Source organism: Aulonocara sp. 'chitande type north' Nkhata Bay, linkage group LG4, assembly GCF_057382095.1.
Source record: "Aulonocara sp. 'chitande type north' Nkhata Bay isolate Kocher_YH1m ecotype deep benthic linkage group LG4, A_spYH_male_GT1.1, whole genome shotgun sequence".
Taxonomy (NCBI): Eukaryota; Metazoa; Chordata; class Actinopteri; order Cichliformes; family Cichlidae; genus Aulonocara; species Aulonocara sp. 'chitande type north' Nkhata Bay.
The window spans coordinates 13,163,924-13,191,879 of record NC_141347.1 but is presented as its reverse complement, the minus strand read 5'-3'; the positions used below and the strand labels follow the sequence as shown (position 1 = coordinate 13,191,879).

The 27,956-nt window shown below is 43.1% G+C and overlaps 3 protein-coding genes across 3 annotated transcripts; 1 reads left to right on the top strand and 2 right to left on the bottom strand.

Annotated features, from left to right (window-relative positions):
- The first annotated feature begins 224 nt into the window (after window positions 1-224).
- On the top strand, window positions 225-3,374 carry kdelr3 (KDEL endoplasmic reticulum protein retention receptor 3). The gene is made up of 5 exons (XM_086288530.1): window positions 225-612; window positions 993-1,093; window positions 1,386-1,544; window positions 1,624-1,876; window positions 2,297-3,374. The coding sequence occupies exons 1-5, from the start codon at window positions 522-524 to the stop codon at window positions 2,338-2,340; spliced, it is 648 nt and encodes a 215-aa protein (XP_086144656.1). The 5' UTR covers window positions 225-521; the 3' UTR covers window positions 2,341-3,374.
- LOC147332118 (GTPase IMAP family member 7) lies at window positions 2,520-5,143 on the bottom strand. The gene is made up of 2 exons (XM_086288529.1): window positions 4,928-5,143; window positions 2,520-4,745 (listed from the first exon to the last, which is right to left on the bottom strand). Exons 1-2 carry the CDS (start codon window positions 4,959-4,961, stop codon window positions 3,700-3,702), a joined length of 1,080 nt encoding a protein of 359 aa, XP_086144655.1. The 5' UTR covers window positions 4,962-5,143; the 3' UTR covers window positions 2,520-3,699.
- A 3,312-nt stretch (window positions 5,144-8,455) lies between these two features.
- LOC147332117 (ankyrin repeat and fibronectin type-III domain-containing protein 1) lies at window positions 8,456-27,200 on the bottom strand. The gene is made up of 19 exons (XM_086290564.1): window positions 27,078-27,200; window positions 24,548-24,912; window positions 22,829-23,093; window positions 22,509-22,709; window positions 20,498-20,611; window positions 20,013-20,110; window positions 19,592-19,682; window positions 18,468-18,575; window positions 16,899-16,998; window positions 16,036-16,165; window positions 15,779-15,898; window positions 15,442-15,548; window positions 13,987-14,101; window positions 13,559-13,725; window positions 13,119-13,296; window positions 12,762-12,924; window positions 12,283-12,449; window positions 11,919-12,117; window positions 8,456-11,279 (listed from the first exon to the last, which is right to left on the bottom strand). Exons 2-19 carry the CDS (start codon window positions 24,710-24,712, stop codon window positions 10,621-10,623), a joined length of 3,147 nt encoding a protein of 1,048 aa, XP_086146690.1. The 5' UTR covers window positions 24,713-24,912; window positions 27,078-27,200; the 3' UTR covers window positions 8,456-10,620.
- Window positions 27,201-27,956: the final 756 nt, after the last annotated feature.

Below are 27,956 nucleotides of genomic sequence, written 5' to 3'. Positions count from 1 at the left end.
GGAACAACCTTCAAAATAAAAATAGTTATGGATAGTGAAAGAGCTAATAATCACCCAGAAGTCAGAAGTCAGTGTGTTGAACTTAGTATTGAAAAGAAAAAAAAATCAGTAAATGTACTAAAGAGTGTTTTCTACAGTCATTGGGCTAAACTCTCAACGAGCATGCGCTTTAACCAGCACAAGGTTTTACTTTGAAAGTCGTAAGCCGGAAACAGATATATTTAGCTCTGTAATGAATCTATGACGGCGAAGAGCTGAGCTATCAGCCACGTCACCACCTCGGAAGCGGTTTTCCTGTCTGTCCACGGCACACACGGATCTGTAAGCGGAATCCACGGAGTCTGTGTCTAGCGTCACGCGCACAGAGAGTGAGCCGTCCGACCGTGACCGCGCAGCTTGTCGCCTCTCTGCCCACGCCAGCACAGCACCCCTTTGGCGTTTTATGAGCAGCGACTGCCTCCTGAGGACGTGCAAGGCCCGTGAGGAGTTGCATTAAGGTTTTTTGCTGGAGCATAAACACCATGAATATCTTCCGTCTGGCGGGTGACGTGTCACACTTGGTGGCTATCATCATCCTGTTGCTGAAGATATGGAGGTCCAAGTCGTGTGCTGGTAGGTTGACACTAGCAACACAGTGTGGGTGCTGTGCGATCATATCAGTGCATTTGGGCTGTTATGATTTTTCATCCGCGCTAAAGATGTATGCGTGTGGCTGTGGTGCACAAAAACAGCTGTGACACAATGAAACTTCTCTTATCTGCTGTGTGCATTAAGGATGGCATTTGCATGGCGCTGATTGTCCTGCGCCAGTGGAAGCTACGTGGCAATGATAACAAAGTTAAGAGCAGCCTGCTCGACCAATCATACAGCTTTGTTTAAAGTGAGAGAGCTGCACAGCTGAGTTGCAGAAGAAAGAAGAAAAAAAAGGAAACGTTTAACTTCTCTGTTTCATCCTCTCACTTTTAATTTCTCTCATTTTATTTCCATTACAGGCATCTCTGGGAAGTCTCAGGTGCTGTTTGCGATTGTCTTCACCACCAGGTATCTCGACCTGTTCACGGTCTACATTTCTGCTTACAACACGGTCATGAAGGTAAGTTTGTAGGTCACACCCACACACAGTCACACACACATTTCCCTGTCAGATTACCTTTGAGCTGAATGACCGCCATAAGTTAGTCATTCATTTCTTGTACCAGCTGTGATCTCTGTGTGTTCACTAACACACACACACACACACACATATATATATATATATATATATATATATATATAATAAACACAAAGCAGGGATGTTAGCAAAATAAGCAAAAGCATCTTGTAGTGTTTCACAGTGTCTTCAATTAAGTTCACTTTTCCTGATCAGTGTTTGGCTCCGCCCTCAGGTGGTGTTCCTGGCTTTGTCCTATGCTACGGTGTACTTGATCTACATGCGCTTCAGGAACACGTACGACTCTGAGAACGACACTTTCCGCGTGGAGTTCCTGCTGGTCCCAGTCACCGGGCTGTCCTTCCTGGAGAACTATGCTTTCACCCCAATGGAGGTAAAGGTGTCTGTCAGAAATGTAGAGCTCCCTCAATTAAAAACAGCTTTAAAATTAACACGCACCCCTTTGCCTCCAGATCCTGTGGACCTTCTCCATCTTTCTGGAAGCAGTGGCCATAATGCCACAGCTCTTCATGATCACCAAGACCGGCGAGGCGGAGTCCATCACCACCCACTACCTGTTCTTCCTCGGCCTCTACAGAGCCCTCTACATCGCCAACTGGGTGTGGCGCTATCACACAGAGGGCTTCTTCGACCAGATCGCGGTGGTGTCCGGCGTCGTGCAGACCATCTTCTACTGCGATTTCTTCTACCTCTACGTCACAAAAGGTGAGTAAGAACACGATCATTCGCTGCTACGCTACAGGGCCGAGTCTAGGTGTGATCCATTTACGTTGGCAGGACGCCACGCCAGAATTATGTTTGAGTAATCATCCGATATTTGCAGCGTTATTATTAGGGTTATCGGCCTTGCCTGTTTTACTGCACTTTCTGTTCTGATGATATAAAACAGCATGCAGAAGTAATTTGCAATGAAATCTAGCACACAGCTATGCTCTGTGACTGAAAGAGAGCTTCTGCTCAGATTGTTTACCTGTCGAGGGAGGATATGTATCCTTAATGCCAGCTGCTGTAGGTTGCTCTAAAGTGTTTGCTCACCTGCTAAACAAAGGAGTGGGGGAAGCTAAAAAACACTCCCTCACCCTCGCTGTGTTCTCACTTTTTTCTTTCTCGTCCGTCTTCCTTCAGTGCTTCGGGGAAGAGGAAAGATGACCCTGCCGATGCCGGTTTAAAACGGACCCCTCCACCACAGCCCTCCACCCTTCTGTGCCTGCCACGTATCGGCATCTGAGAGCAGATCCTTCAGCTGTATTTGTACTTAATGATATAACTGGTCTGTGATTGTAGTTTAGACCATTTTTTTCTTTCTTCTTTTTTTGTCTGATCGGTTCTTTGGGTTTAAGTCTGTACATTTGCAGGAGTTTACATGGTTGTTTTATTAGTCCATAAGATGCAGGTGCGACACTGGAAGTGTGTCCCTAATATGCACCAGGCAAGTGAGCAACAGCAGTACAGAAACAGTATTTGTGCACGCTTGTGGGTTTTTTGTTTTTTGTTTTTCTTTGGAAGCTGAGGGTGACTGTGACTCTGGAGGTGCTTACATTTACATCCTGAACAATCAAAAGTATTTTGAGCACAAAAATGTAGCTGCAATGTTTTTTGTACAGCACTCAGGTGGACTACACGTAGTTCTCTTTCAGTATAAATCCTTCACATTTCACATAGTCTTTAAAAATATGGTAGTGTTTGTACATTTGTGCTCCCCGATCTTTTTACGGCGTGTTGTCCTTTTTCACTCTGTGCTGTTAGACACTCCCTGAATAGGTCACTGCGTTGTATGCAAACCATTTCCTTTCCTCACTGCCAGCTGCAAACTGATGAATCCCTTCGTCATCTTTTGTGTGTCAGTGCATTTGTACAGAAGAGAATAAAGGGCTAAAATATGTTGTCACTTGTTATATGAAGCCAAAGACGGATAAGGTAACTGCTGCAATGTTTTAAACAGTTCTTCTTATTTTTAAATCTTCCTGTGTTGTTACCTTAACCAAATCACGCCATTGTGTCGGGGGTGGAAATGATGGGAAAATTGTTTTTTAATGTATTGTATCTGTGTAGCGAACTAACCTATTTTTGACAAATACAAATGTGTGAAGTCATAATAAGATGAACTGGACTTTTTTTTTTTTGTGACTTTATTGTGCTGTGAGTTCGTATTTCACAGTATAGTCTAAGAGTGCGTGTGTGGTGCGCTTGTGGTGTTGAACAATGGAAACACAATCATAGTTAAGTGATGCATCTGTAGGTTCTCATTCATCCAGGTCATGGTGGAGCTTGAGAAAATGGCAGCTTGGCTTTTTTAGGTCTTTGAAGATGCTTCGCCTCTCATCCAGGAGGCTTTTTCATCCCTAGAGCACCTGGTGGATGGTCTTGGGCTATAAACCACTGGTAGGGATTTGACCCCTTCTCTAGAGAAACATCTTGGATGAGAAGCGAAACGTCTTCAAAACCTAAAGAAGTCCATCTGGCCTTACATCAAGTGACTTGTCCTCACCACGTGGGTTTCGTTGTGTCCTGTCTCTTTGATTTACCTTTCAGCGCAGTAAAGTTTTTCTGTGTTTGTATAGCACCTTGCTTCCTTCTCTCACGGCCCCTCCCACTGCTTTCGCAGCCGACCTGACAGAGAGCGGAGACGCAGCCAGAGCTGCCACTTTCTCCACCACCTTCGCCTTCTTCACAGCTTTCCCTTTCCCCTTGTCCTTTCCCATGATCCCTGCCCCCTCCGCAGCACCTTTCCCCAGGGCGGTCACCAGCTCGCACCAGAAAAGCCTCTCCGCTCTCTTCCGGGCCTCCTCTTCCTCCCTTCTCCTCTCCTCATCCTCCCACTTCTTTTCCAATCTTGGCAGCCGCCCCTCTGTGACCTCAGCCTCTGTCTGAATAGACTCCACCACGTGCCCAGCTTCACCCAGAATCCTCTCATGTGCCTCCCTTATGGCACCTTCAGCCTCCTTCAGCATCTCATCGCTGTAGCAACCGCCTCCATTCTTAGCCACAATTTGGTCCACCTTCTCCAAAAGTTGCATGACTTGATGTGAACATTCATCTGTTTCCTCCTGCCTGCTGTTATCAAAGACGTGATATCCTCCATAGCAGCTGCTGACAAACTCAGACAGCTCCTGGCTCTCCTCTAGAAAGTCCTCGATGCGTTTCCCCTTCAGCTGGTCACCACAGGTGAACAGCACCATCGTAAACCTCATTACTCCAGGCCCTAATCTAGCTTTGATCCACTCAAAGGCCTCCCTCTCCTCATGGGTGAACCTGCCGAGCTGCAGTGTCACCAAGAAGGCGTGGGGTCCCGGAGAAGAGAAACCAACACACTGTCCCACCTCTGCCATAACCTCCTGAGAAGACAGGTGTGTGTGGAAGAGCCCGGGAGTGTCAATGACGGAGATACTCCGCCTTCCCACTATCCCGCTCTGTTTCTTGCATCGTGCGGTTACAGAACAGGGGGACACGTCCACCAGGAACGCAGACCTTCCCAGGATGGTGTTGCCAGAGGAGCTTCTGCCTGTCCCGGTCCGGCCCAGCAGAACGATCCTCAGAGATTCAGCCTCTGATGTGGGGGCTGATGCTTCACTGACTGCCAAACAGAGAGTCATGTGTGTGTCATAATTACCTTTGACATTAATATAATGCATGCACATCCAGGCAACATATATAATATTAAATCATGTAGGCACATTTACATTTCAAAGGGTAAGTGATTTGATCGTTCACAGCTTGCTAATCCAAAGTAATGCAACACAAGTGTAATGGGCATACCTTCATGTGACGCAGCACTTTCAGATGACGACATTCTGATGGAGAAACTGTAGTGAAGCCTTCAAAATGTTTTTTTAAAAATAGCTGAAATCCTGGAGAGAGACAGAGACTGGCTGTTTCTGAGATACGCTCGTGTTTCTAGATCATTTGACCGCAGAGTGCTTCAATGCAGCTGCAATCTGTGGTGGAGCAGAGAGGCGCTGCTTGCACACTAGTGATGGGTCGTTCGCGAACGAAATGGCTCTTAGAGCCGACTCTTTGACGTGAACGACGCGAGCCGGCTCCTTATCGCGAGCCGTCACGTGGGTTTTTTTTTTTCTTTCTTTCTCTCAGCCTCTCTCTCGCACTTTTTTTCCGCTTCACTCTGCACGCGAGCCTTGTGCTTTACGCTGGGCAGAGGGGGGAGGGGCGGTAGTTACACTCAGTAGCACAGGAACAGAGCCAGAGAGAGAGAAAGAGAGGCAGGGACAACAACATTAGAAAGGTATAGTAATCATCCACAACTATTTTCGGTTGCAGATGATAAAGGATTGAGAAAGTTTATTCATGCAGGTCCATATGACAGAGAATATGCATGTTCTTTTTGTTTTCATATTATAATTTATATTTAATTGTGTTGTGGTTTGCAGTGTTTTGTGTTCTTTTCACTTTAAATTTGTGAAAGGAAAAAGCTGAAAATTTAAATAGTTAAAACTTGAAATGTGAATAGTTGATTTTTGTATTATATGATTTATTTATTACATTTTATGTGGAGTGAATAAATAAAAGTATATTTACGGTGGCCCCTAGAGACAAAGCACATACAAACTTCAAATCACGTACGAACTCTGAAGCATGTACAAACTCCAAAACACGTAAAAACACGTACAAACTCCAAAACACGTAAAAACTCCAAAACACGTAAAAACACGTACAAACTCCGAAGCACGTAAAAACTCAGAAGCACATAAAAACTCAAAACACGTACAAAAGACAACAGAAGTGCTCCAGGATGCTGGGCGCAGTGTTGAGCCTTTGTTATCTTGTGGCTACACAAGCCAGCAAGTACCAACGACCGGATTTGGTGTGTGGTAGTAACAGGTAAATGAACTTTTTTTTAAATTATTTGAATATATGTATGAGTGCCTGTGTATAAATACACAAACAATACACACATGCTTTCAATTGTGTAATTTAAGTGATCTAGTAGCTCTGCTTTGGAAGTTCAGTTCATGCTAGAAATGTGTTTTGGAGTTTGTACGTGTTTTGTCTCTAGGGGCCACCGCATATATTTATATATAAACATATATAAATAAAACCACTTGTTTTTACGTTAGTAATTCCTTTTGTGCATAATTTTATATTATTGTTAATAATAAATTAATTAAAGCAACAAAACAACCTGAAGAGCCGGTTCGGAGCCGAAAGAGCCGGCTCTTTTTAGTGAGCCGAACCGAAAGAGCCGGATCTCTAAAAAGAGCCGGAAATCCCATCACTATTGCACACTGCCACCCTGACGCACAGTGTAACCAAACCCACAAAAAATGATAACACGAGGGATACGTGTTAGCTTGCAGTGAAAACTGCAGAAAAGTGTTATTAACGGAGCTCTGTGACAATACAATGGCCAACACGAGTGAGAAATAATAATTCGATCTTTTGATACAAATTTAATAATAATAATATTAATGGATTGGATTTATATAGCGCTTTTCAAGGCACCCAAAGCGCTTTACAATGCCACTATTCATTCACTCTCGCATTCATACACTGGTGGAGGCAAGCTACGGTTGTAGCCACAGCTGCCCTGGGGCAGACTGACAGAAGCGAGGCTGCCATTTCGCGCCATCGGCCCCTCTGGCCAGCACCAGTAGGCAAGTAGGGTAAAGTGTCTTGCCCAAGGACACAACGACCAGGACAGAGAGCCCAGGGATCGAACCGGCGACCTTCCGTTTACAGATACGCTTCCCAACCCCCTGAGCCACGGTCGCCCGCTGTTGTTTCAAACTGTGACCACTAGATGGCAGTGAATCCTCACATAATGAACGCATCAACGTCAATTTCACCAAAAAGACAGAAATACTATTTCCGTCTATTAACAATTATTAGAATATCCTAACGTAACGAAACTAACAAAAAGCCTTTAGTTCTTCAGTTCAGGGCTAATGGTGTTTTAAGTTATCCTCACCAATCTCCAGACCAAAGTCACACTTTTGGCAGACTCCAAACATTTTTATTAATAATAGAAACATTAAAGAAAAATGTTAAAACTGGGAGAATTAACCATATTAAGAAAAATATTAGCTCATTTTGAGTTTGGTGGCAGCAACATGTCTCAAAAAAATTGGGACAGGGCCATGTTCCTTATCGTGTAGCATTTCAGCACTAGTCTGTAAACATCTGGAAAGTGAGGAGACCAGCTGTTTCCCCCTTTTTGTCTGATATGTGATTCTAGCTGTTCTACAGTCCTGGGTCTTCTTTGTCATATGTTTTGTTTCATCAGCATGTTCAGCGCCCGAGTCTTCTTTTACAAAGATGTTATAATAGATGCAGTATGTAGTTTAGGATTGTCCATATGCAAGGCCTTCCCAACAAAACATGTCATCTGGATGGGACCATATGGTGCTTTTACAGATGTGCAAGCTGATGTACCATGATACAATCAGAGATGCAGGCTTTGAACTGAGTGCTGATGACAAGTAGGATGGTCCTTTCTTTTCAGTCCAGATGTGGTAGTCCATGTTCACCAAAAAAATTTTAATTTTGTTTTTTCTGACTGCAGAACAGTTTTTTTCACTTTGCCTCAGTCTGTTTTAGATCTTTGGCCCCAAGAAGACAGTGTTTCTGAATCATGTTCACATATGGCTTCTTCTTTTAATAAAGTAACCTGCATTAGTGGATGCCATGATGAACTATGTTCACAGACTTCTGTGAACTTCAGACTTCTGGACACGTCTCTGAGCTCATGCAGTGATTTCCATGACAGAAACATCCCTGTTTCTAATGCAGTGCTGCCCGAGGGTCCAAAGATCACAGAGATCTTCTACTGATTCTCAGCCTTGTCCCTTGAGCAGATTTTTCTCCAGATTCTCTGAAACTTTCTATTTTATGTGCTGTTATTATGAGAACATTCAGAGTTTTCACAGTTTTACACTGAGGAACATTATTCTGAAATTATTCGAACCTCTGCCCCCCAAAGGTGCTCTTAGATGCGAAATGCTCCTCCAGCTGTTTCTTACTATGACTTCATTTTCCAGTCTTTTGTTGCCTCTGCCCAACTTTTTGCTACGTATTGCTGCCACCAAATTCAAAAGTGCCACACTTTTTTCTGAAAATGCTCAGTTTAAACACTTATATGTGTTTAATAGGTTTTCTCTGTTTAACTGTGAGTGAAATATGGGCCAGGAAGTTGCAAATCTTTGCATTGTTTTTATTTACATTTTAAACTACCTTTTTGGACATGGAGCTTTGGAAAAGATCTGAAACTCTGAACATTTTGATTTAATTTTGATTTATTTGAAATGGACTGTGCTTATTCACAAACAGGAAAATAACTAAATAAGCCAGAGTTAGCCCTGTGGTGTAAAATTTCCTCCCTTGTCTTTTGCCACTTAAAGAGAAACCTAAACTGCAGGCCACAGATTACACAGTAAATACATGACACCAAAACAGTAGCAAGTCATTAAGATGAGCTAATACCAGTAGTTAATACCAACACTGATGCCAGTGTTATCATTTTTAAAGCACACTAAAATTAAGAGCGGGCTATTTATTGAAACAAAAGCTATTTCAGTAACTACTGTGAGCCCTGCTGTGATAAACACAACAAACTGCAGATCTGAGTGTGACAGGATAAATAGTTTTGATTGTTTTCACTTTACTTAACATTTCTCTTATTATTCATTATTGCATTGCATCTATGTTCCAGCCAGTTGTAAACATCAGAAAAGCATGAATCGAATGCCAAAACTCGCATATTAGCCACAAATTGAAGAGAGTTTTAATAATTTTGACCACTAGATGTCAGTAAACAGCCATCTATGGTCCATCATCTTCAGAGCAAACACCAGTTCACTCTTCTTCCATCTAAAAATGTATCAAGTTACCAAAGGGGGCAGATTCCCCTCTGTATGGTCAGGTCGACCTGATATGACTTTTCACCATCCCAACACTTTTCACCTCCTCACACACAGACTGAGCATTTAAAGCACAAGATCAATGATGTGCTCTAACTGATGTATGGTGACCAAGCTTCCTCTGATACACATTAAATACCATAAATGCTTTCCCACTAAATTACACAGGGGGAAAAAACTTCTGCTTTGATCCCACCTGTAACTATTCAAAGTTTGTCAGAGCCGGCTCTATCTTAATAAGAATTTGAACATCACGCTGCTGTAGTCCTTTATCTGCTCTTTTAAGACGAATGATTTCGACACATCAGTGGGGGGACATTCTCAGCAGATCGCTCCACTAGATTGTATTGTTAAACCAAATACCGTTCAAAGCTGATGTTTCTACGCCTTCGTTTTATCATAAAGGGATGGGGGTGCGATTAAAATACCAAGCTGCTTATCTCAAGTCAAACTCCGCGCTCCTCTTTGTTTAATTAACAATCTGTGTAAGTGCACCATCTTCCAGCATCAAATGGGCGCTTGAAGTCATTCTGAGTGATTTGAAATTGCATTAAACTATGATGGATTTCCAGCCTTAACAAGTACAGAGTGAGATAACATGTCAAACAAGCAGGAGTGCATTAGCAGCTGTCAGAGAGTGCAGGGGCTTTTGAAATCAGACATGCAGGCATTGATTTTCTCCTAGAAGTGAGGACATGTAGGAGATACAAACGGCCTCTAAATTCATTTATCTGGATGTTTGGGATGTTTAGATGTCATTTCATTAATAGTACATTCATTACTACAGCTCGTTTATGAGGTCGCACGCTGATTCAGCCTCTCAAGGCTGGCTAACCGACTCAAGCATTTGTATTTTATGCCTAACATATTGCACTTCCATAATAGTATTAACTGTGGCAACGCACAAAGAAGTTTAATTTGAAAAAGCGTCTCATTAAAATGGCCATATACTGACTTTCATTGAAAGACGCCGAGCTGAAAGGCAAGACCATTATATCCTATTGTGTTCTTACATTCTAATATGCTTTCAGCGCTCTCGTTCAGTTTGCCTCTCTGTGGTAAATAAACCAGAGAAACCGCTTCGAACCAAACCAAACACAGCCGTAATTATTCAGTTACACATGCAAGTATGACAGCTTTTCTTAATCTGCCAAGCAAATGCTTCCATTTGACTGAATTGTGGGAATTTAATGGGTTTGTTTACAGCTCCAACAAGCAGCAGCGTGGATGTTTTTGTGCTGTAGTGAATAATGGGTTTTCAAGTCATAACAGCAACAATATAGCTTAATTTTTCCACCTAACAAGGTTAAATGGACTCTATATTAGAAAAGATAAACTAAAGCCAAAGAAATGTGCAAAAAAAAGGGATAAAATCCACACAGCCTCCTTTTCATTTCCCGTATTTTCCATTATCTTGGGTGTGACAAGTGTGCGATATGAGCTTGTATCTGCCTGTCATTTAAAACACTGATTTAAGATCAGGAAACAAGGAGAATGTCTAAGTCACAGGGTCAAATTTGGATTTTCTGCATGTAAATTCACACTAAAGTCTGAAGGATCCAGGTGTTTAAGCTGACATCAGGATGGGCTGTTAGAGGGTCTCTCCCACTCCACTTGATTCCTTACTGGAAGACACGCCCCCTTACTGGGAAGCTTCTGAGTCTCTGCTTTGTCTTGAGGAACGTCTGTGGAAACAGGCGCATCACCATCTGCGCCATTCACCGTGCCGTAAGAGGCAGGCGTGTATTGTTCTTGTGACAACGGGCAGCTGCTTCCATCCACTGGGTCTGAATTCCCAAACTCAAAGATGGAGTTTCTTTCACCAATGTCCAGTCCAAAGCTCTCTAGCATGTCCATTACTGATGGCGTGGATGGGCATGAGGGGTTCTCCTCCTCAATGAGACTCAGCGTTGGCAAGATGTCCACCAACTCTGCCATCTCCATCGGCCGGATTACTTCAGTGATGCTGTAGGACTCCTGTGTGTCCAAAGTTGGATAGTCCACTTCCAGCTGTGCAACAGCAGCAGGCTTCAATCCAGACTCCATTAAAGCATTTCCAGATCCCAAATCTGACTGGCCAGAACTTGCCAAGTCTGCAGGCAACTGAGTGGTGATGTCTACAGGGTACCCTCCCTTCACGACACCCTCCATCAACACCAGCGCAGCCTCTGCAGGGATAGCTGGAGCTGAGACCTCAGCGGTGACGATGTTTGGCGGAGTCGCACTGCCCGAATTCTCTGAAAGAGAAGCACGAAGAAAATAAGGTCGAGAAAGAGAAAGTATTTATCTTTGTTTTAAAGCATCATTTGCTCTACAAATTACACTTAATTCTTGTAACAGCGGTTATTATGACAGTGCAATGGTAACAGTTCATTGTAATATTCAATTTTCCCTCAAGTGTTTTGACTAGCAGACATATTTTCTGTTTTGCCAAGTATAAATATCCGCAACTGCTTTCTGCTGCTGCTTTTCAGATTGATCGAATAAGATTTAAACATATAATTAATCTTATAAATAAAATGATCTGGATCAGGTGACCCTGAATCCTCCTTTAGTTAGGCTGCTGGGGCTTCCCGTGATGCTCTGAATTTGTCTTCTTCACTCACATTTTTTCACTCACTATGTGTTTATACACCACTCCACATTCAATCATTGGTTATCATCAATCTCAGGCTCTCTTCCACAGCAGGTCTTTGAAGGCAGTTGATCTATCCAGTCATTTGTCACAACTTTTACATTTAACATGCAAACTTTAAAGGCCATTATAGGGGAAAGTCAACAGATTTTAAAATTATGTAAATAAGTAATTAAATTCATGTTAAATAATGTTTTTGTGTATTCAGTGCTACATGTGTACACTAGCATGACTGCAGTACCTGTAATGGCTCTCTGTGCTAATCGATGGGGCCATGACAATCGGACAGTCAAACTCTCCTCTTCCTCACCATCAGGACATGGTGGTGGGTCTCCTCCCATCACCAGGCCTAAAGGCACCGCCCCCACCCACTGTTTGGACCGAACACACTGTAGACAGTCCATAATCCAGCGGGCATCCCTCCAGACCACATCCAGACGCTAATGAAACATAAAAAACAGGCAGTAGAGACAGTAAAGTGTTTGTCTCTAATTCACTTTCATTATGAAATCTTTACTTTACTTTTTTTAATATAATTAAGTCAACTGAAATGTGGATTTGGCAACAGTGGAAGCAAATATAAACCACGTGTCACAGGATCTCACCTGTGAAAGCCCACTGATGTGGTTCAGCCGCTCCCGGGCTTCCTGCACCTCTTTGGTCTCCAGCGCTTCCCGTAGAGCCTGCTGGGCAAGGTGAGTGTCCAGCTCCAGCCTTACCCAGGCCTGACAGTACTGTGAGAGGAAATCCCGCTCATATGTCCAGAAGTGAACTGGGTTACAAGCCAGAGAGGAGAGGAAAGACAAATGACTTCATCAAAGCCAGGAGGAAAAAGCCACAGAATTTATCAGTGCACTCTACTCTAGCTTTAATGAGAGGAGAACAGTGAACTGCATTAGACATTGTGCCTCAGTGTGCTTTCTGCATATCTTTGCAGGGATTTATTTAACATTTAAAACTGTAGTCTCATTTAGACGGTATGTGTCAGTCTAGCTCGCCGTTTCTGGGTCCCTTTTCTCATCACTGAAACACTCTGCGCTACCATTGTTAAATAGATCCACTGGATATATAGTTTTCCACTTACCCAGCTCAAAGATCTGCAGAGGCATGGTGAGGCCGGGCTCCTTGGTCCCCACCAGAGGCCAGTAACTGGAGCTGAAGTCCTCACTGGGAGGCAGCAGCAGCAGCATTGACAGGTTATCCCCAAACTGAAGCAACTCCTGGGTGTACACGCCGTACTGATACGCCTGTGAGAAACACAATTATTCAAATACAGATGAGAAACAGAAAATCCTTCCGCTGGATCAAGAGCTAGTGCTGATAAAACAACATAAAGCGGACAAAGAAAATCAGTTTAAAAGATTATTTCTCTTCATAATAGTCTGACAGAGAATTTCAGGTGTTTCAGGTAAATATGAGGTGGCTGGAAAGTAGTGTTTACCCTGTAGAGGGGGATGTTGAGCTTCGTCAGGAGATGTGTGACTGCTGCTCTCAGAGACCTGACGAATTCCTCCATACTGCTGCTCTCCATCGTGCTCTCGTCCTCAGCGTCCAACAGACTCTGAACACCGCCATTGGCTGCAGTGTAAACATGACTCTGAAGCCACGTCCACTCCTCTCTGCCACACAGTAAAAACACAGTCAACAAAACGGGCATAATAAGTAAGGAGAGAGGTCCAAAAACAATCCAGTATCACTGCCTGTTGAAGCCCTAACATTTGTATAGATACTGCACTTGTTTGTGCAGATCATTTAAAATAGTATATCTTTTTCGACGGTTGTTTTCCAGATAAAGTTGTAAAAATACTGCAATAACCTGATGAACGTCAACATAGTCTATCAAGGGACTGACACAGATATCACCTGGTCAAGTTACGTTACCTGGTCACGTGCGCGTTGTGCCGAACCCGTGTGTGGCAGAGTAAACTGGGCAACCTCAGAGGCACCAGCACCCTGATCTGTTCCACCGAGCTACACAGTTTCAGGATGCCCACATACAGACCCGGCTGGGCCCACTGGAGGCTGTGCCTGTGAAAGGACAGCTTCTCCTGGAGAACAGAGACAAAGAGATACGGTGCAAAAGAGAGCGAAATGTTAAGATCTGTTAATAGGATGTAAAGCTTATGAGACTTATTTCCCCCTGCCTCACTATGTGTTGTTAGCTAATTCAGTTTGGGGATCCCAAATTAATTTCAGTGCTTTTTCAGGGTTAGCAGCACAGGAGGTAAACTAGTGGCTCAGTAAAACTCAGCGCCCAATGCGCTATTGTTGAAAGCCGCTGCTGGGTGCGACTGTTTTCCTCTCCTCACCTTGAGCTGCTCAGCGAGCATGTCCATGGCGGTGGGCTCAGGCAGCAGAGGCGTTCTGCTGCGGTTCTTTTCCAGGCGTGCCAGAGGCATCCAGTGGAGCGGGGGGTCGGGGGGGCTAGAGCAGACAAGCCAGGGAAAAATGAAATGCAACCACGTGGAACCACCAAAGAAAAGGTCGATTCATCAAGAATAGCAAAGCCAGTACCCCACCAACAACCAGCTGACAGGCTGTATAACCCAAAGATATTGTACAGCATGACTTCCAAACATGCCCAGCTTGACACCTAATTACGCTACCACCGACTGCAAACAAAGGTCATTTTTGTTGTGATAGTGTGATAGAAGTTTTTTTTCCTGGTAAATTCTGAAACTATGATTTCATGACGTGCCAGATGTTTTCAGCAGGTGAAAAGCCTGGACAGCCAGACAGGATAGTTTAGCACTTCTACTATGAAGCCATGCTGTTATAATAAATGCAGTATGTGGTTTAGCCTTTACCTGAAAAAGACATAATTTGGACCAGAGCACACTGCACATTCCTCTAAAACCTTTTATATATGGTGCAAACTGTCAATTCCATCAGCACTGATGCAAACTAATGCCATCAGACATGCAGGCGTTTGATCCGAGTGCTGATGGTGCCTCTGCTCTTTAGTCCAGAGGATGTTGTGTCCACGTTCTCCAAAAAAGATTTTTGCTTTTCACCACCTTCACCTGACAGCAGAACAGTTTTTTCGCGTTGTCTCCGTCTATTTCAAATGAGCTTTGTGCCAGAGTAGACAGAGGCATTTCAGAATCATTTTCAAATACGGCTTCTTTTTGCATGATAGAGCTTTAACCTGAATTGTGTGGACGCCAAGTGCGTTCACAGACAGTGATTTATGGAAGTGTTCCTGAGCTTATGCAGTGATTTCCATGACGAATCACATCTGTTTTTCATGCAGTGTTGCCTGAGGGCAGATTTTCAGTCTTGTCCCTTACACACAGAGATTTCTCCATATTCTCTAATAATATACAGAACATAATATGAGATCATCAAAGTCTTTGCATTTTAATTTCAGAACATTATTCAGATTTCTTTTCATAATTTCCAGATACAGTTTTTTACAGAATGCTGACTACATTCCCATCTTTACTGAGAAACTCTGCCTCTTTAAGATGCTCTTTTTATACCCAGTCGTGTTACTGACCTGTTACTATTTAACCTAATTAATTGCAAAATGTTCCTCCAAACATTTCTTTTTACTTTCCCACCCCTGTCAAAATGTCTCAGTTTAAACAAATATGTTTCCTGTGTCTTCTCACGTATTCAGTATGGGTTTATGGGATTTTCATATTCTTGCATTCTGCCCTTATTTACATTTTCCAGGGTTCTAACTTTTCCAAATTGTATTTGCCCAATTAGTTTAAAGCCCTTTTGGTGCTCTCTGCCCTTTTTCTTTGACCTTTTCTTACCTGGGAGTGTTTGGAAATTCCTTCAGAGTGACTAGCAGTACGTTGCCCTGCCGATCCTTCAGGGGTTCATAGTAGATCTGGCCCAGGTCCACTGCTCCCAGAGAAGACTGACATCAGAGAGGTGGACAAGAGAAACCAAGGATTAAAAAGTATAAGTGCATTGGAGATTAATTCAGCCAAACAGGGGATCTGTGGGCGCAGTTGTGTAGCCGGACAGAGGAAAGCATGGCAAAAATAAGGAAAGGAAGAGGAGGAAGAGATGTAAAGAAGTAATTAAAATAGCAATTAACCCATTTTGGTGCTTCTTATCTTAACAATAAGCTGCTTAACTTCCTACCTGCAGCTGGGAAACAGCTCTTAAAATGTTGTGTCTGTTCTGAAGGAGGGAGGAGGGAGATGAGTGAGCGGAGGAAAGCCCTTGCTGTAGCCAGGGCACTTGCTGCCATGCACAGGACAGCTACAAGAAAAACCGAACACCCAATTTAAGCAGAAAAATCACACTGAGATTCATTTTCTGTAAATATATTTAATATTTATGAATTGTGATCATTCAATTACTTGTACAGTGAGTCAACAAGCTATGTAATAGTTCACCTTGGCAAGCCAAAGGAAGTCTTGGGTGATGGAGGTGGAGCAGCACTGGATCTCCACCAGTGGGATCTGATCTTCGGCTGTGACCAGGATGTTATCCTTGTGGTAGAACACAGTCGCCAAGTACATCCCCCTGACCGGATCAATTTGAGAAAACGCAGATATCGTCAGAAAAAGTGCACACGCTGCTTTCAATTTCACAAGTCACCGCGGACCGCAAAATTACAAGAAACAATAAAAAGCAATGCCTCCGGGGGGAAAGTTTATAGCTGAAAAAGATCAATTTTGTGGCTTGACAGCAATTTATTTTTTGAATCACCCAGTGGATTTTCAAACACTTATTACTGTCAAAGCAGCTTATAATCCCTCAAGTAAAGCAAAAGCACAGAGGCTGGTTTCATAGACCAACATGACAGTCCAGTAGGAAACATGGTCTCTTTTTTTTTAAATTACTCAGGGGTCCAAACACAGTCAACTTCTCTCTGTTCACTACCAAAGTTTTCTTTTTTTTTTTTAACCTTCACTGTGGTTCATATTCATGAACATAATCATGCAGCACGATCTTTTGTACTTTGCTAGCTTCTGATGTGGTGAGTGTGGTCGACGGATCGCTTGTGGGAGGATGAAGGATTTATCAGTCACCTGCCACTTGCCACAGTCCAGTGATTACAGCCATCGTTCTGTTCAAAAGACCTTTTTACTAACAGCTACAGTGGCTCTAATGTGACTACTGTTCTCTGCAATAACAGTAAGAGATAAGGCTTTTCAACTTTGCAGCCTATGCTGCTCTAATGGGATTGCATTTAATCCATTACTTGTGATACCCTCAGGGCACAGTGGGATAGGTAAGAGAGACTGAGCGCTACCTCTGTAGGAAACGAACAAACTTGGTGGCGGACTGGAACAGTTGTTTGATGCCTCGAGACACTGACAGACGCTTGCTGGGACTCTGGGGCTTCGAGCTCTCTGTGGAGAGGAGGCGAGGAGGATCAGACTGGATGAAATTCATTTTATCTCCCAAAATACATTCACTGTGCACGCACGACACTTGACTGGGTGAAGGCAGGGAAAAGACTTTTCTCTTTGTATTTAAAGGAGCTGACATCTGTAGCGCATGCTGCTGATATAAATGGTGAGAAGTAGAAATAAAATGTTGTCGAGTATGCACATTAAAGGCTTGTGCAAATAATCTGATTTTCTGACTGTTTGCACACATCTTGAACGGAAAACACAGCTACTTTGAACATGTAAACCACCACAGTTAAAGAACACAGAATTAATATTTTCTTTAGATATTAAATACTGGCATGGGACAAAATGTAAGAAAGTCCCTGAACAGGTAGAACCCCTCAGATGGTAAATGGTCTGTATAGCACTTTAGTAGTCCCTAAGGACCCCAAAGCGCTCTAAACATCCAGTCATCCACCCATTCACACACTGGTGATGGCAAGCTACATTGTAGCCAGAGCTGCCCTGGGACGCACTGACAGACTGACGCCACCGGGCCCTCTGACCACCACCAGTAGGCAACAAGTGAAGTGTCTTGCCCAAGGACACAACGCCCGAGACTGTCCAAGCTGGGGCTCGAACCGGCAACCTTCCGATTACAAGGCGAACTCCCAACTCTTGAGCCACGATCGCCCACTGACGGCTCCTTAAACACATCACAAAACTCCTACATGCAAACTACCCTATCAGTATATAAACAAAATTCAGATAAAGATGTTGTATCTGACAAAACTGACTTCTTGAAATCAATTTTTTTGAGTTCTGGGAGAAAATATGAAAATGTCTATGCTGTCAGGCTAGTAGGGAGCTCTTTCCATTCATTCATAGCGTTACCCTCCTAGGACCTGGCGTCCACATATGTGGACACATTTTGGGTTGTCTAGACCAAAATAGTAAATTTTGCTCTACAAGGGCCTGATATCCACTTACCAGGACATTGTACTGCCACTGTTCTATCGAAATTTAAAATGAATGTCCTCATATGTGGATCTCATTTTTCTCAGCAACAAAAATCAGGTTAAAATTAATTAATTAATTAAATAAAAAAAAAAATCAGGTAATTCTTTGTTTTTACATTCATCAGGTCCCAATCAGCCCAAATAGCAAAGAGAAATTAAAAATGCATGCCATGAAAGAGTTTGGGTCTTAGTAGGTTAAATGAAAAAGCAGATTGTGCAAACAACTTTAAGAACAACTTTGCATTCTCTTTTACTATAATTTCAAGATGTGTTTCAAATTATTTTTAAAACAACATGAACATCTGAATACCACACGAGATTCTTAAGGCAAGGCTGAAAATACAACACATAAGAATTTCAATAAAAGCTCAATTTTGTGCAAGTATAATTACACACACACAACGGCAACAACATGTGCACTTGGACCCAATGCACCAAAGCATAAAAAAACCAGAGGTCTCACGTTACCTATGCAATATCCTCTAAGATGCGACTCCTTGGCATCTTCCAGCAGCTTCCTCACGAGGGCCTCGTGATTTCTGAGCTGTGACTTTACACCAGCGCACTCTCTCCAACCTGCACAGGACAGGCAGAGAGAAGCAGATTGTGGCTTTCACTTCTATGCAATTAGGAAAATCAGCTAAGACAGCAAGAAATAATTTGCAAGCGACTCCTGAGTGCCGCTTTTTTTTTTTTTTTTAATCTTTTGGTGATTAGGAAGCGACAGCGTCTCCATGAGAGACCGTCTGTATGCTGTGAAAGTTGAAATTGAAGTTGATTCATTGTGACTCGCTCGAATCATGTATCTATTTAAGCTGGGGATCTTTTGCGTGTGTGTGTGTTTTTAAAGTGAATCTTTATTTATTTATTTAATTTCCGCTCACTTCCATCTCAAGGTTGACAGAATAATTCCTACTGATCTTATACTGGGTCTTAGTGAAGCCCCTCAATCTCAAGGTATTAACAGCAGGCGGATGGGGATTCTGCACCCACCTGTGTGTGTGCATGTTGACATTATATAGTAACGTATAGAAAGAAACTGCCTGAAGCCTGAGTTTTGGGTTCAGAGGGATTTCTTATCATGATTGATATGATATACTGTCTACTGTAACAGCATATGTGACAGAAAATAAGGAAAAGCACAACAAATCTCCTTTACGATAAATTGGGCAATCTATTACACTCTGGCTGTGATTGTTTACTGACCAGTGTTTGCTTTGACATCAATATTTTCAGCCTTTATTCCCCATTACAAATCCTTGCTTGGCAGCTCTGGCTTTTGTTAGAAGTAGAAAGTAACAGCAAGTAAGCCCAGCGATAGGGGTGGGTGGCGTCCAAGAAAGATTACGAGCCAAAAATTCAAAGTCAAAGCGGCACGGCTGCAAGGCCCATTGACTCGTGTTGCCGTCTTTAAGTTTCCACGTTTTAATAACTCATTAATCTACAAGCCACGAGAGGATTGGACTTCTTTCACATCAAGCTTAATGTCAGCTAAGTAATTCTATTACACTGGGACAAAGAGGGAAAGAATGGAGCTCTTTCGAAGCTTCAAAATCCACATTCATCAAAGTTGTGTAGTTCTGCACACTCACTGGAGGGGGCAGCGCTGGCTGGAGTGGAGCACTGAGGCGGGCCCCATCCTTTCACGTTGTAGGCGCTCACTCTCACGAAGTAATGCACTCCCTGTGTTTGGAGAAACAGCAGACCTGCCAAATTATCACCGAGCATTAACCAAGAAGCCATACGGCGCTCTCATTATTAATTCATCTGGTTAAAGTGAGCCTGCTGATAAGTGTACTCTTATGAGAGGTGGTTCAGTGCAGAAGATAGTGATGGAGGAGCAATAAACACAGTGTGTGTGGGTGCAGAGCTGCAGCACGTGTTTTATACCCGTCTGCTTGATTATGTGCCTCTAAGAAATTACAGGTGTCAGTTTCTGTGCGTGTCTGCAGCATCTGTGCATTTGCAGCTGTTATCTGTGGTTGTGAATACGTGTGACTGTGGGCGACTTACTGCCGTCAGCCCCTTGATAACGTAGGAGGGGTTCTTGGTCTCTATAACTTGGGCCGTGCCGAGGATGCGTTTGAAGCTGGCCGAGGTGCTCCATTCGACTGTGAATGCAAAACAATCCCACAGATAGATTATTCTCTGGCTTTGCTCAAAACCCCTCGTGAGGGATAACTTAAGGACGTGAGTGTTTACAGGTTTAGGAACTTGCTGCATCTGGGCTTAATCTATTCTTGGCCGCGAAGCATGACATTTATACGTCTATAAAACCGACCAGCAAAAACAGCCCAAACTAGATACTGTGTCAGCCGGCTTAAATTACTTTCAAGACTTTGATTAAATTGCACCAGTAAAGTCTATACTCCATTAATTTCCTTATCTATCCATCATGAATCGATCCATTTTCTGCCCCACATCTAACTGACCCTTTTATCTACCCATCCATTCAACCAATCCTCCATGAAAGTCTTCTTGCCTGGTTCTCTCCCTACCTCTGTAGCGGGTGATGAGCCCCACCATGTCCCCCTCTGGCTCTTTGATTGTCACAAACAGAGAGGATGTGCTCGTCACCAGGATGGACACATGACTGGGGGAGCCCGGGAGCTCTGCGTGGAACATTGAAAAGATAAAAATCGGGTTAAAATGAGCACGAGTAAATAACAGAACAAATGCAGACAGCCAAAGTACTGCACTGAGTTTTACAGAATATCACACTGCAGTAAACTTGATGACAAAAAAAAAACACACACACACACAAATAAACTCCGGAAAATTTATCACATCCAACAGATATCACTGATAACCACTAGTATATTTGTCCTCTATCTTAGAAAGACTACATATTATTTTACACTAGCTCAGCTAAGGTTTTCTTAAATAGGTGATCACGGCAACCACAGACTGATGTCTGACCTCGGCCTATGGTGAGGTCAGCTGGTGGCAGGGCACACACTAACAGAAAAGGAGATAGATACAGTAACGGCTATTATTCTCTTAAACATAAAAGCTATTTCTCCATGGCTTTTATTCCCACACTGGTGCTTTTTAGCGCCACAACCAAGCATTTAATCTTTAACCATCTGACTGGGTTTGCCAACAGTTAAAGAAAGGTTAAAAACGAGCACTGCATTAGCAGCTGGCTACTGAAAAATGATATGCAATCAGACTGTTCCAGACTGATGTCAACCCTGCAGGGCCAACTGTACCATAGACAGACTTTATTAATCCCACACTGGGGAAATTCACATGTTACAGCAGCACAAGGGCCAACAAGACAAAGTGAATTAAACTGTATTAAAAACAGAAAAATAAATAAATTACTGTATGCAGTAAATACACTTACAAATTTTGTGTATTTGTGCGCTATTTATTTACATCATCATCAAATCTTTCTCCTGAAAAACCTAAATAAATTGCACAAAAACACCAGATTTTGTGAAAAATGATGCTTGAATAAACATTCCAGATTCAAAAACTTTGAATTTTGGGGCCATTATTTCATGGCTCAGGCTTTACAGGGTTGAAAATTGTATTCCCTGCAGACTCTGTGTTGTTTCAAGACAATCTTGGAGCTTTTTATTATCACAATTATGTACCTTAAAACGCTGCCAGAGTTTGATGATTAAATCTAATTGTGTTTCCGTTTCTTCAGCCTAAGATGTAATCTTGAGTGAAAACATTACCATAAGTAAGTCACAGTCGTCAGACAAAAACACATCCATATTTTATATTTAAAGATGCCATCCGGCTCTCCTACCCAGCGAGATTTACAATAAGAGTGAGTTTAATTTCACTGCACATGAAAACAAGCGCCGGGGCCTGGCTGCCCTTACAATAACGCTGCGATAATAAAACAGTCAGAGAGAGAATTGGCTGTGCTTGAAAGAGAAATGAAACGAGAGCTAAGGAGAGACGTTTATAAAGAGCTGTTAAAGTTGGTACAGCGGGGAACATTGCAATATAAATCTGAAAAAAATAAGACAAAAAAAATTAGCCCAACAGAGAGCCAAGAGGAAAAGGCTTGAACAGGTGGTGCAGAGGATGGTAAGTTGCCTGATGCGTCGACGCATGATTTGCCGAAGTCTTGAAGGTTTTTGCACGTGTGAATTTCTATTGAAATCTACAGCTGTGAGGGTTTATTTGATACAGGCAGCCAGTGGAGGGAGTGCAGGGAAGGAGAGGATTTGAAAGGCTGATGATACGGCAGTCTGCTGAATGTTGGATGAGATGAAAGAGGCTAGAGGGAGAGTTTTAGTCAAACTTAAGCAAGATGTTGAGTTGAAGACTTGATCACTGCCGTCTTGTCAGCAGTGGCGGGTGGCTTTGTAGAGTTAAATTGGCAGGAAAGTACTTCGCTGGCTGCAGAAAAAGTTTTATTATGAGAGCAGAAATAAAGAATGAGGGGGAAAAACGAGCGAGAGTTCACTGAAAACAGAAAGAAAACTGATCTGAGTTTGAGTGCTAAGCAGCGAAACAGTGAAATACCACAAGCTGACCGCTGACCTGTGTTCTGGAAGTTCTCTCTCATCCGATAGTACAGCTGCTGCCGCAGCCTCCAGAGCTGGATGTGCCTCTGAAGATCAGCCTGTGCCTGAGGGCCTGCCCCGGCCTTTTTCGCTAACTCCGTCTTCCTCTCTTCTGTCCGTTTATCTGCCAAGGCCACCAGAGCGTCCAGCTTGAGTGCCCACTCCGCTGGTCGGCACACTGAGAGGCACAGGACGAGCACACGAAGCAAGACAAAGGGCATAATCTGAATTAAAGTCAAGCCGTACAGAATCTGATTTTACACCATTACTTTTGACATTTTACATGAAAAGACTTACAAACAGGGTTGTGTCTGGCTCCTGCCTTTGTCAGTACATGAAGCAGCGGGGAATTGTGGGTAAGGGCAGCCACATCCAGGGGGACCAGCCCCTGTTCACTCACTCTGTTCACCCCTTTCTCCCGGTCCCTCTCCCAGTCCCTGTCTTTTTTCTCTCCTTTCTCCCATACGCCTCCGCCTCCTCCACCGCTGCTGCGGTCTCTGGACAGAAGGCTTTGTACAGCCAGTGTATCCTCATTTTCCACTGCCTCCCACAGGGTCTTGTACTGATGGGGAGCAGGAGAAAGGGTGCAGGGCCGCGGGAGGGTAGGCAGGTGGAGGAACGAGATAGAGAAAGAGAAAGAGGGTTAAGAAGGATAGAGAGATTTATTTCCCGCAGTAAAGAGAAGGGAGCGTTAAAAGGGAGAATGATATCGGACACAAATCAAATCATAAACCAAAGGTGCCTCGACTGATGCTTTATACAGGAGCCTCCTGAGACCAGGAAAGTTTGTGAATTGCTCTTATTATTATATGAAGCAGCAGCAGGAGCAGCTCTATATAACAGAGGGTGCTTGAGAGTGATTTCCTTTTCTGAAAGCATTTTTTCCCAGTGTAATGTAATGCCCTGTGTAGTGGACGTTAGGGAATTTCTCAATAAAATAAAAGAAGACTGGAAAATTTTAATGCTGAACTTCAAGAATTCAGTTTTTTTGTTTTGTTTTGATTTTTTTTTAAAGCAGATGTTAAAACTATAAATTTTTACCTGCACACACAGTGTTTTGACACATACTCAACAAGCTCAAAAATATTTGAAATGGACCTGGGAGATCAAACTATGAGCAACTGCCAGTGTGTGTCAGGGCTGTGAGCCAATCAAGAAAATCAATTAACCAATCCCTAAATAAACTAATCGCAAGCTTCAGGTAACTGCCCATGCACTGCATACATGACAACGCATGCACAGTTCACAGTTCAAAGTAATCAGTCGTTACTATATATTTAGCTTTTGTGCAGCCGCTCGGTTCGTAAATAGAAGGGATGAAGAGCAGACGTTGCGGGCTTCTGCGCTCACAGCTATAGCTGTGTGCCTCTCTTTGTGCCGCCACACAGAGCCAGTAACAGAAAGAGAAATGTGTTTTAAAATACCCAACCAGAGGCTATTTCTGCAAGAGGTTTCCTCCTGTTAAAAGGGAGTTTTTCCTTTCCACTGTCGCCAAGTGTTTGCTCATAGTCGTTTCATTGTTGGGGTATTTTCTGTATTGTTGACATATGCTGACTACAACCACGTTTAGTATGCGAATCTACCATTTAATATATGAATAACATATATGACAGAATATATGACAGGAAATAAGATAAACCGAATAGGTCGGCTTTAAAGCTTACAATGCTTTGTCACAGAGGACTGATTTATTTTCTGAAACTAGCTTTGATTTTTTTTTTTATCTCTTGCTCCCATAAAATGTGGCTGTCAAACTACAGTAGGAGTCAGTTTGACGATGGTGACAGCCTCACACGTGAGACATCTAACAATGAGTCTGCTCGCCTATTGGAATACCCTTGAGAGACACGTGTCCACAAAATGTATTGTCAGGTCTCAGGAGGTTAGTGACACAGAGATAGCGTGTAATGTCAAGTAGAGATCTCATAGTTTTTAACCATAACAGAAACCAAGGCAGATGACATTTCAGTCAACGTGACCAAAGCTCCCTTTCAGAATGACACCTGGATATCTTACAGCATCTGCAGACTTGCTGGGGCGTTTAGGCGCATCCAAGTCGGCGGCAACAGATGACTCTCCACCCCCCCTGAGTCTGAAGGACAGGTTTCTGTAGATGCGTTTGGGCGAGACGGGACCTAGAGAGCGCCGGCGCTGTGGTGGGTTCCTCATGGATACAGACATGACAAGAGAAGAAAGTAAAGGTCTGAAAGAGGACAGGCGAGAGCAGGAGAGGATGTGAGCTACGTGGGAACAGGGGATGGTTGAAGAAAAGGTTGGAGAGATAGTGTGAAAGGCTGGAGGGAAAAAAAAAGAGTTTAAGAGTCCAGCTTTAGAGCCAGATAGAGAGGAGAGAGTAGTAAAAGATAAAAGTCAGTGGAAACCTTGATTAAAGAATAAGGTGAGAAATACAAAGAGGGAAACAAAAGAAGAACACACAGTCAGACTTTTTCAACGTTACAGAAAAAAATTGATGCTGACTTGAAGTACTGAGCAAAAGTACTTGTGTTGTGTGGGTGGATAAATGGATAAGAGTTACTATTCCTGTACAGACTAGATGAAAATGCCTCGAAGCATTTATTTTTGTGCCTTGCACTATTCTCCCCTTTGTTCATCTTTTTTACCCACGATTATGTGACACGGTTTTATTCATTCTGAATGGAGTTTTCCAGCACGCGAGGCAACAGACGCATCAATCTAATTAGTGGAAGAATGGAAGGCCAGATCGCATGGAAGAGCCAGGATTCTTTCCTGCTAATAAACTCGAATCCGCTCCCATCATCCGCATGAAGATGAAAATCCATCACCACCGCTGTAATGATGGTTCATTATCAATTCCATTGGCTTTGCATCATTACAGTCAGTCACTTTTTTGTGCATGAAAATCTGTCTTGCAGTTTTTTGTTTTTAACTTTGGGCACCGTCTGAAATTCCCCCTCCTCTTCACTCAGCAGGTCGTTTTCAGTGCCACTTTCTGTCCATCCTCTCTTTTCACCGCCCTCCAGGTTAAAACTGATCTCGGTGCCGTTTTGATTTGCATCGCTGTCCTGAGCTTATGATATCAAAAGCATCTTTGTGAAAGCGAGACACTCAGACCCAGGGCTGAGCATTGGTGGCTGTCCTTGTCTGAAAGCAAATACTCCCCTGGTTGGTGCTACCTGAGGACAACACCTGGGGCCTTTGACCACGATGACATCTGAGTGACACGTCACGTCGCACATCACAGCTCGCACAGTACCTGCACTGTCTATATACATGGATGCGGGACTATAGAGGTAAAAGTAGCTACTGTTGTTGGTACAGTTTCCCCAGTTTGTTTACTGTGCCTTACATCAGCTATGGAAAGTGCTGAGGAGTCATTTAGAGAGCCGTAGTGTTTGTTTGCGTTTTCTTTTTCTTCTACTTTTTTCTTGAGTCTGCCTGAAGATAAGGCAAAACAAGAAAAAGTGTTTGCACATGTTCAACCTGCAGTCTAGCAAACAGCGGTTATGTAAGCAGGCTAGAGAGTAAGATGCTCCAGTCTGACCATAAACAGAAAGTATACAGTAGATTCACTGTGGTTTTATTTCATGTCTCAAACTGGGGTTTTTTTCTTACCTCTCTGTACTGTGGCCAAGAGAGCAGAGTGTGCTGCATATTTTGCAAAAGTCTTTCCGGTTTGTGAGTTTGCTGTGGCTGTATGGAAACATTTGATGACTAACATTTCAGATCCCCCAGGAAGTAATGCAACATATTTGCCTGGGTCTTCAGTACTTCCACTCCACCAGGTTGACTGGTGGAATGGAAGTACTTCACAACTAGGGGATCAGACTGGGACACATGAATTTGTACGAATGAGGCACAAAGAGTTTCAGTTTAAGGGCTGTTGTTAAAACATGACTTCACTTTGTGCTTGCACACTGAAGTTATATGTGCTTCTCTGATTATTCAGCAGCAGGACAAATTAAAATGAACATAAACGATCTTGTTGATTGTGGCTCAAGAGTTGGGAGTTCGCCTTGTAATTGGAAGGTTGCCGGTTCGAGCCCCGGCTTGGACAGTCTCGGTCGTTGTGTCCTTGGGCAAGACACTTCACCCGTTGCCTACTGGTGGTGGTCAGAGGGCCCGGTGGCGCCAGTGTCCGGCAGCCTCGCCTCTGTCAGTGCGCCCCAGGGTGGCTGTGGTTACAATGTAGCTTGCCATCACCAGTGTGTGAATGGGTGGATGACTGGATGTGTAAAGCGCTTTGGGGTCCTTAGGGACTAGAAAAGCGCTATATAAATACAGGCCATTTACCATCTTACAGGCTATGTTTCAGAGTAAAAGTTTCAATTTGAAAACAGTAACAGAAGGCAAGCCTATTTTGGTCTATTTTGAGAAAATGTATAGGTCTTATTAAAATAAAACTTTAAATATATGTATAAAAAACTTTGCTATATCATATCTAACCAACAGGTGACGCAATGTATGCCACATTATAGCCACAAAAACAGCACAAATGATCAAACATCCAAAGTTTAAGTTCCCGTTTCACCGAGTTAAAAACATAACTGAGTTTTCGGTCTCTTACCGTCACAGAGGACTTTAACGGCTTTAATCGGGCTTTCCTCCGACTCTGCCGCGATGCTTCAACATATTTCACTGTATTTTCATAAATGACTGCCTGCTGATATCTTATAATCCATGGTAGCGGTTTCGGAAAGTTTTCACCTCTGAATGAGGATGAAGCGCACCTGAGCGCTACAGACGAGAGACAGACCGGCGAGCCTCCCCCAGCCGACGCACACGCATATTTTCCCCGTTCCGCCCACTTCCGATCTGCGATCATTTCTCTGAACCAAACTTTTTTTTTCTCCTTTTTTGAGAACATATTTAGAAGCAGTGCTGCGTCATAAAACACTGATAGGTTTACACGAAGTGGCCCGTTTATTTATTTGAATATTTATTTGTAGTAAATGGGCTCAGTAACAATATAATGATCCAGTGCTGTGGTTTAAACACTCTGTTTAGGTTTACCGGGTGATGAGGTAGCGCAGATCCTTGAGTAGATAATCCTAGCCAGTGTATTGCTGTGAGCAGTCAGTGAATTGATGATCCCAGCCACTACTGAAAATAAAAATTGTTACTCTAAAAGTTGTTGCCTCTGTGTAACAGCGTGTTGCAGTGCAAGGAAGCTGGTGATATGATCAAGCGTAGGCTGAAGATAATGGACAAATTTATAGAGCTATTTTTTGATTGCCACAACACCCCCATTAATGGCTTTCGCAGGGGCAGAGGAAGTGGTTCGAGCCAAGGGAAAGAAAGGCCAGGCAACGGTGTGAAAACTGTTCTCATGCTATGCCCCCCACTTGTGCTCAGAAAGGAGAAAGGAGTTGTTTCCAAACCATTTGTCTTCGCCCTGAAACGCCCCCTTGAAGTAAATGTAAAGCAGTTGTCAAATAAAGTTGAC

What these genes read in the sequence shown, in the direction of transcription:
- kdelr3 (XM_086288530.1), top strand. Translation starts at nt 522, where the DNA reads ATGAATATCTTCCGTCTGGCGGGTGACGTGTCACACTTGGTGGCTATC. An exon ending in GAGGTCCAAGTCGTGTGCTG is followed by an intron (nt 613 to 992) that starts GTAGGTTGACAC and finishes TTTCCATTACAG; the next exon opens with GCATCTCTGGGAAGTCTCAG. An exon ending in CTTACAACACGGTCATGAAG is followed by an intron (nt 1,094 to 1,385) that starts GTAAGTTTGTAG and finishes CTCCGCCCTCAG; the next exon opens with GTGGTGTTCCTGGCTTTGTC.
- LOC147332118 (XM_086288529.1), bottom strand. Translation starts at nt 4,961, where the DNA reads ATGTCGTCATCTGAAAGTGCTGCGTCACATGAAG. An exon ending in AAGTGCTGCGTCACATGAAG is followed by an intron (nt 4,746 to 4,927) that starts GTATGCCCATTA and finishes TCTGTTTGGCAG; the next exon opens with TCAGTGAAGCATCAGCCCCC.
- LOC147332117 (XM_086290564.1), bottom strand. Translation starts at nt 24,712, where the DNA reads ATGTCTGTATCCATGAGGAACCCACCACAGCGCCGGCGCTCTCTAGGT. An exon ending in CCAGCAAGTCTGCAGATGCT is followed by an intron (nt 23,094 to 24,547) that starts GTAAGATATCCA and finishes GCTCCCCATCAG; the next exon opens with TACAAGACCCTGTGGGAGGC. An exon ending in ACTTCCTTTGGCTTGCCAAG is followed by an intron (nt 15,899 to 16,035) that starts GTGAACTATTAC and finishes TTTTTCTTGTAG; the next exon opens with CTGTCCTGTGCATGGCAGCA.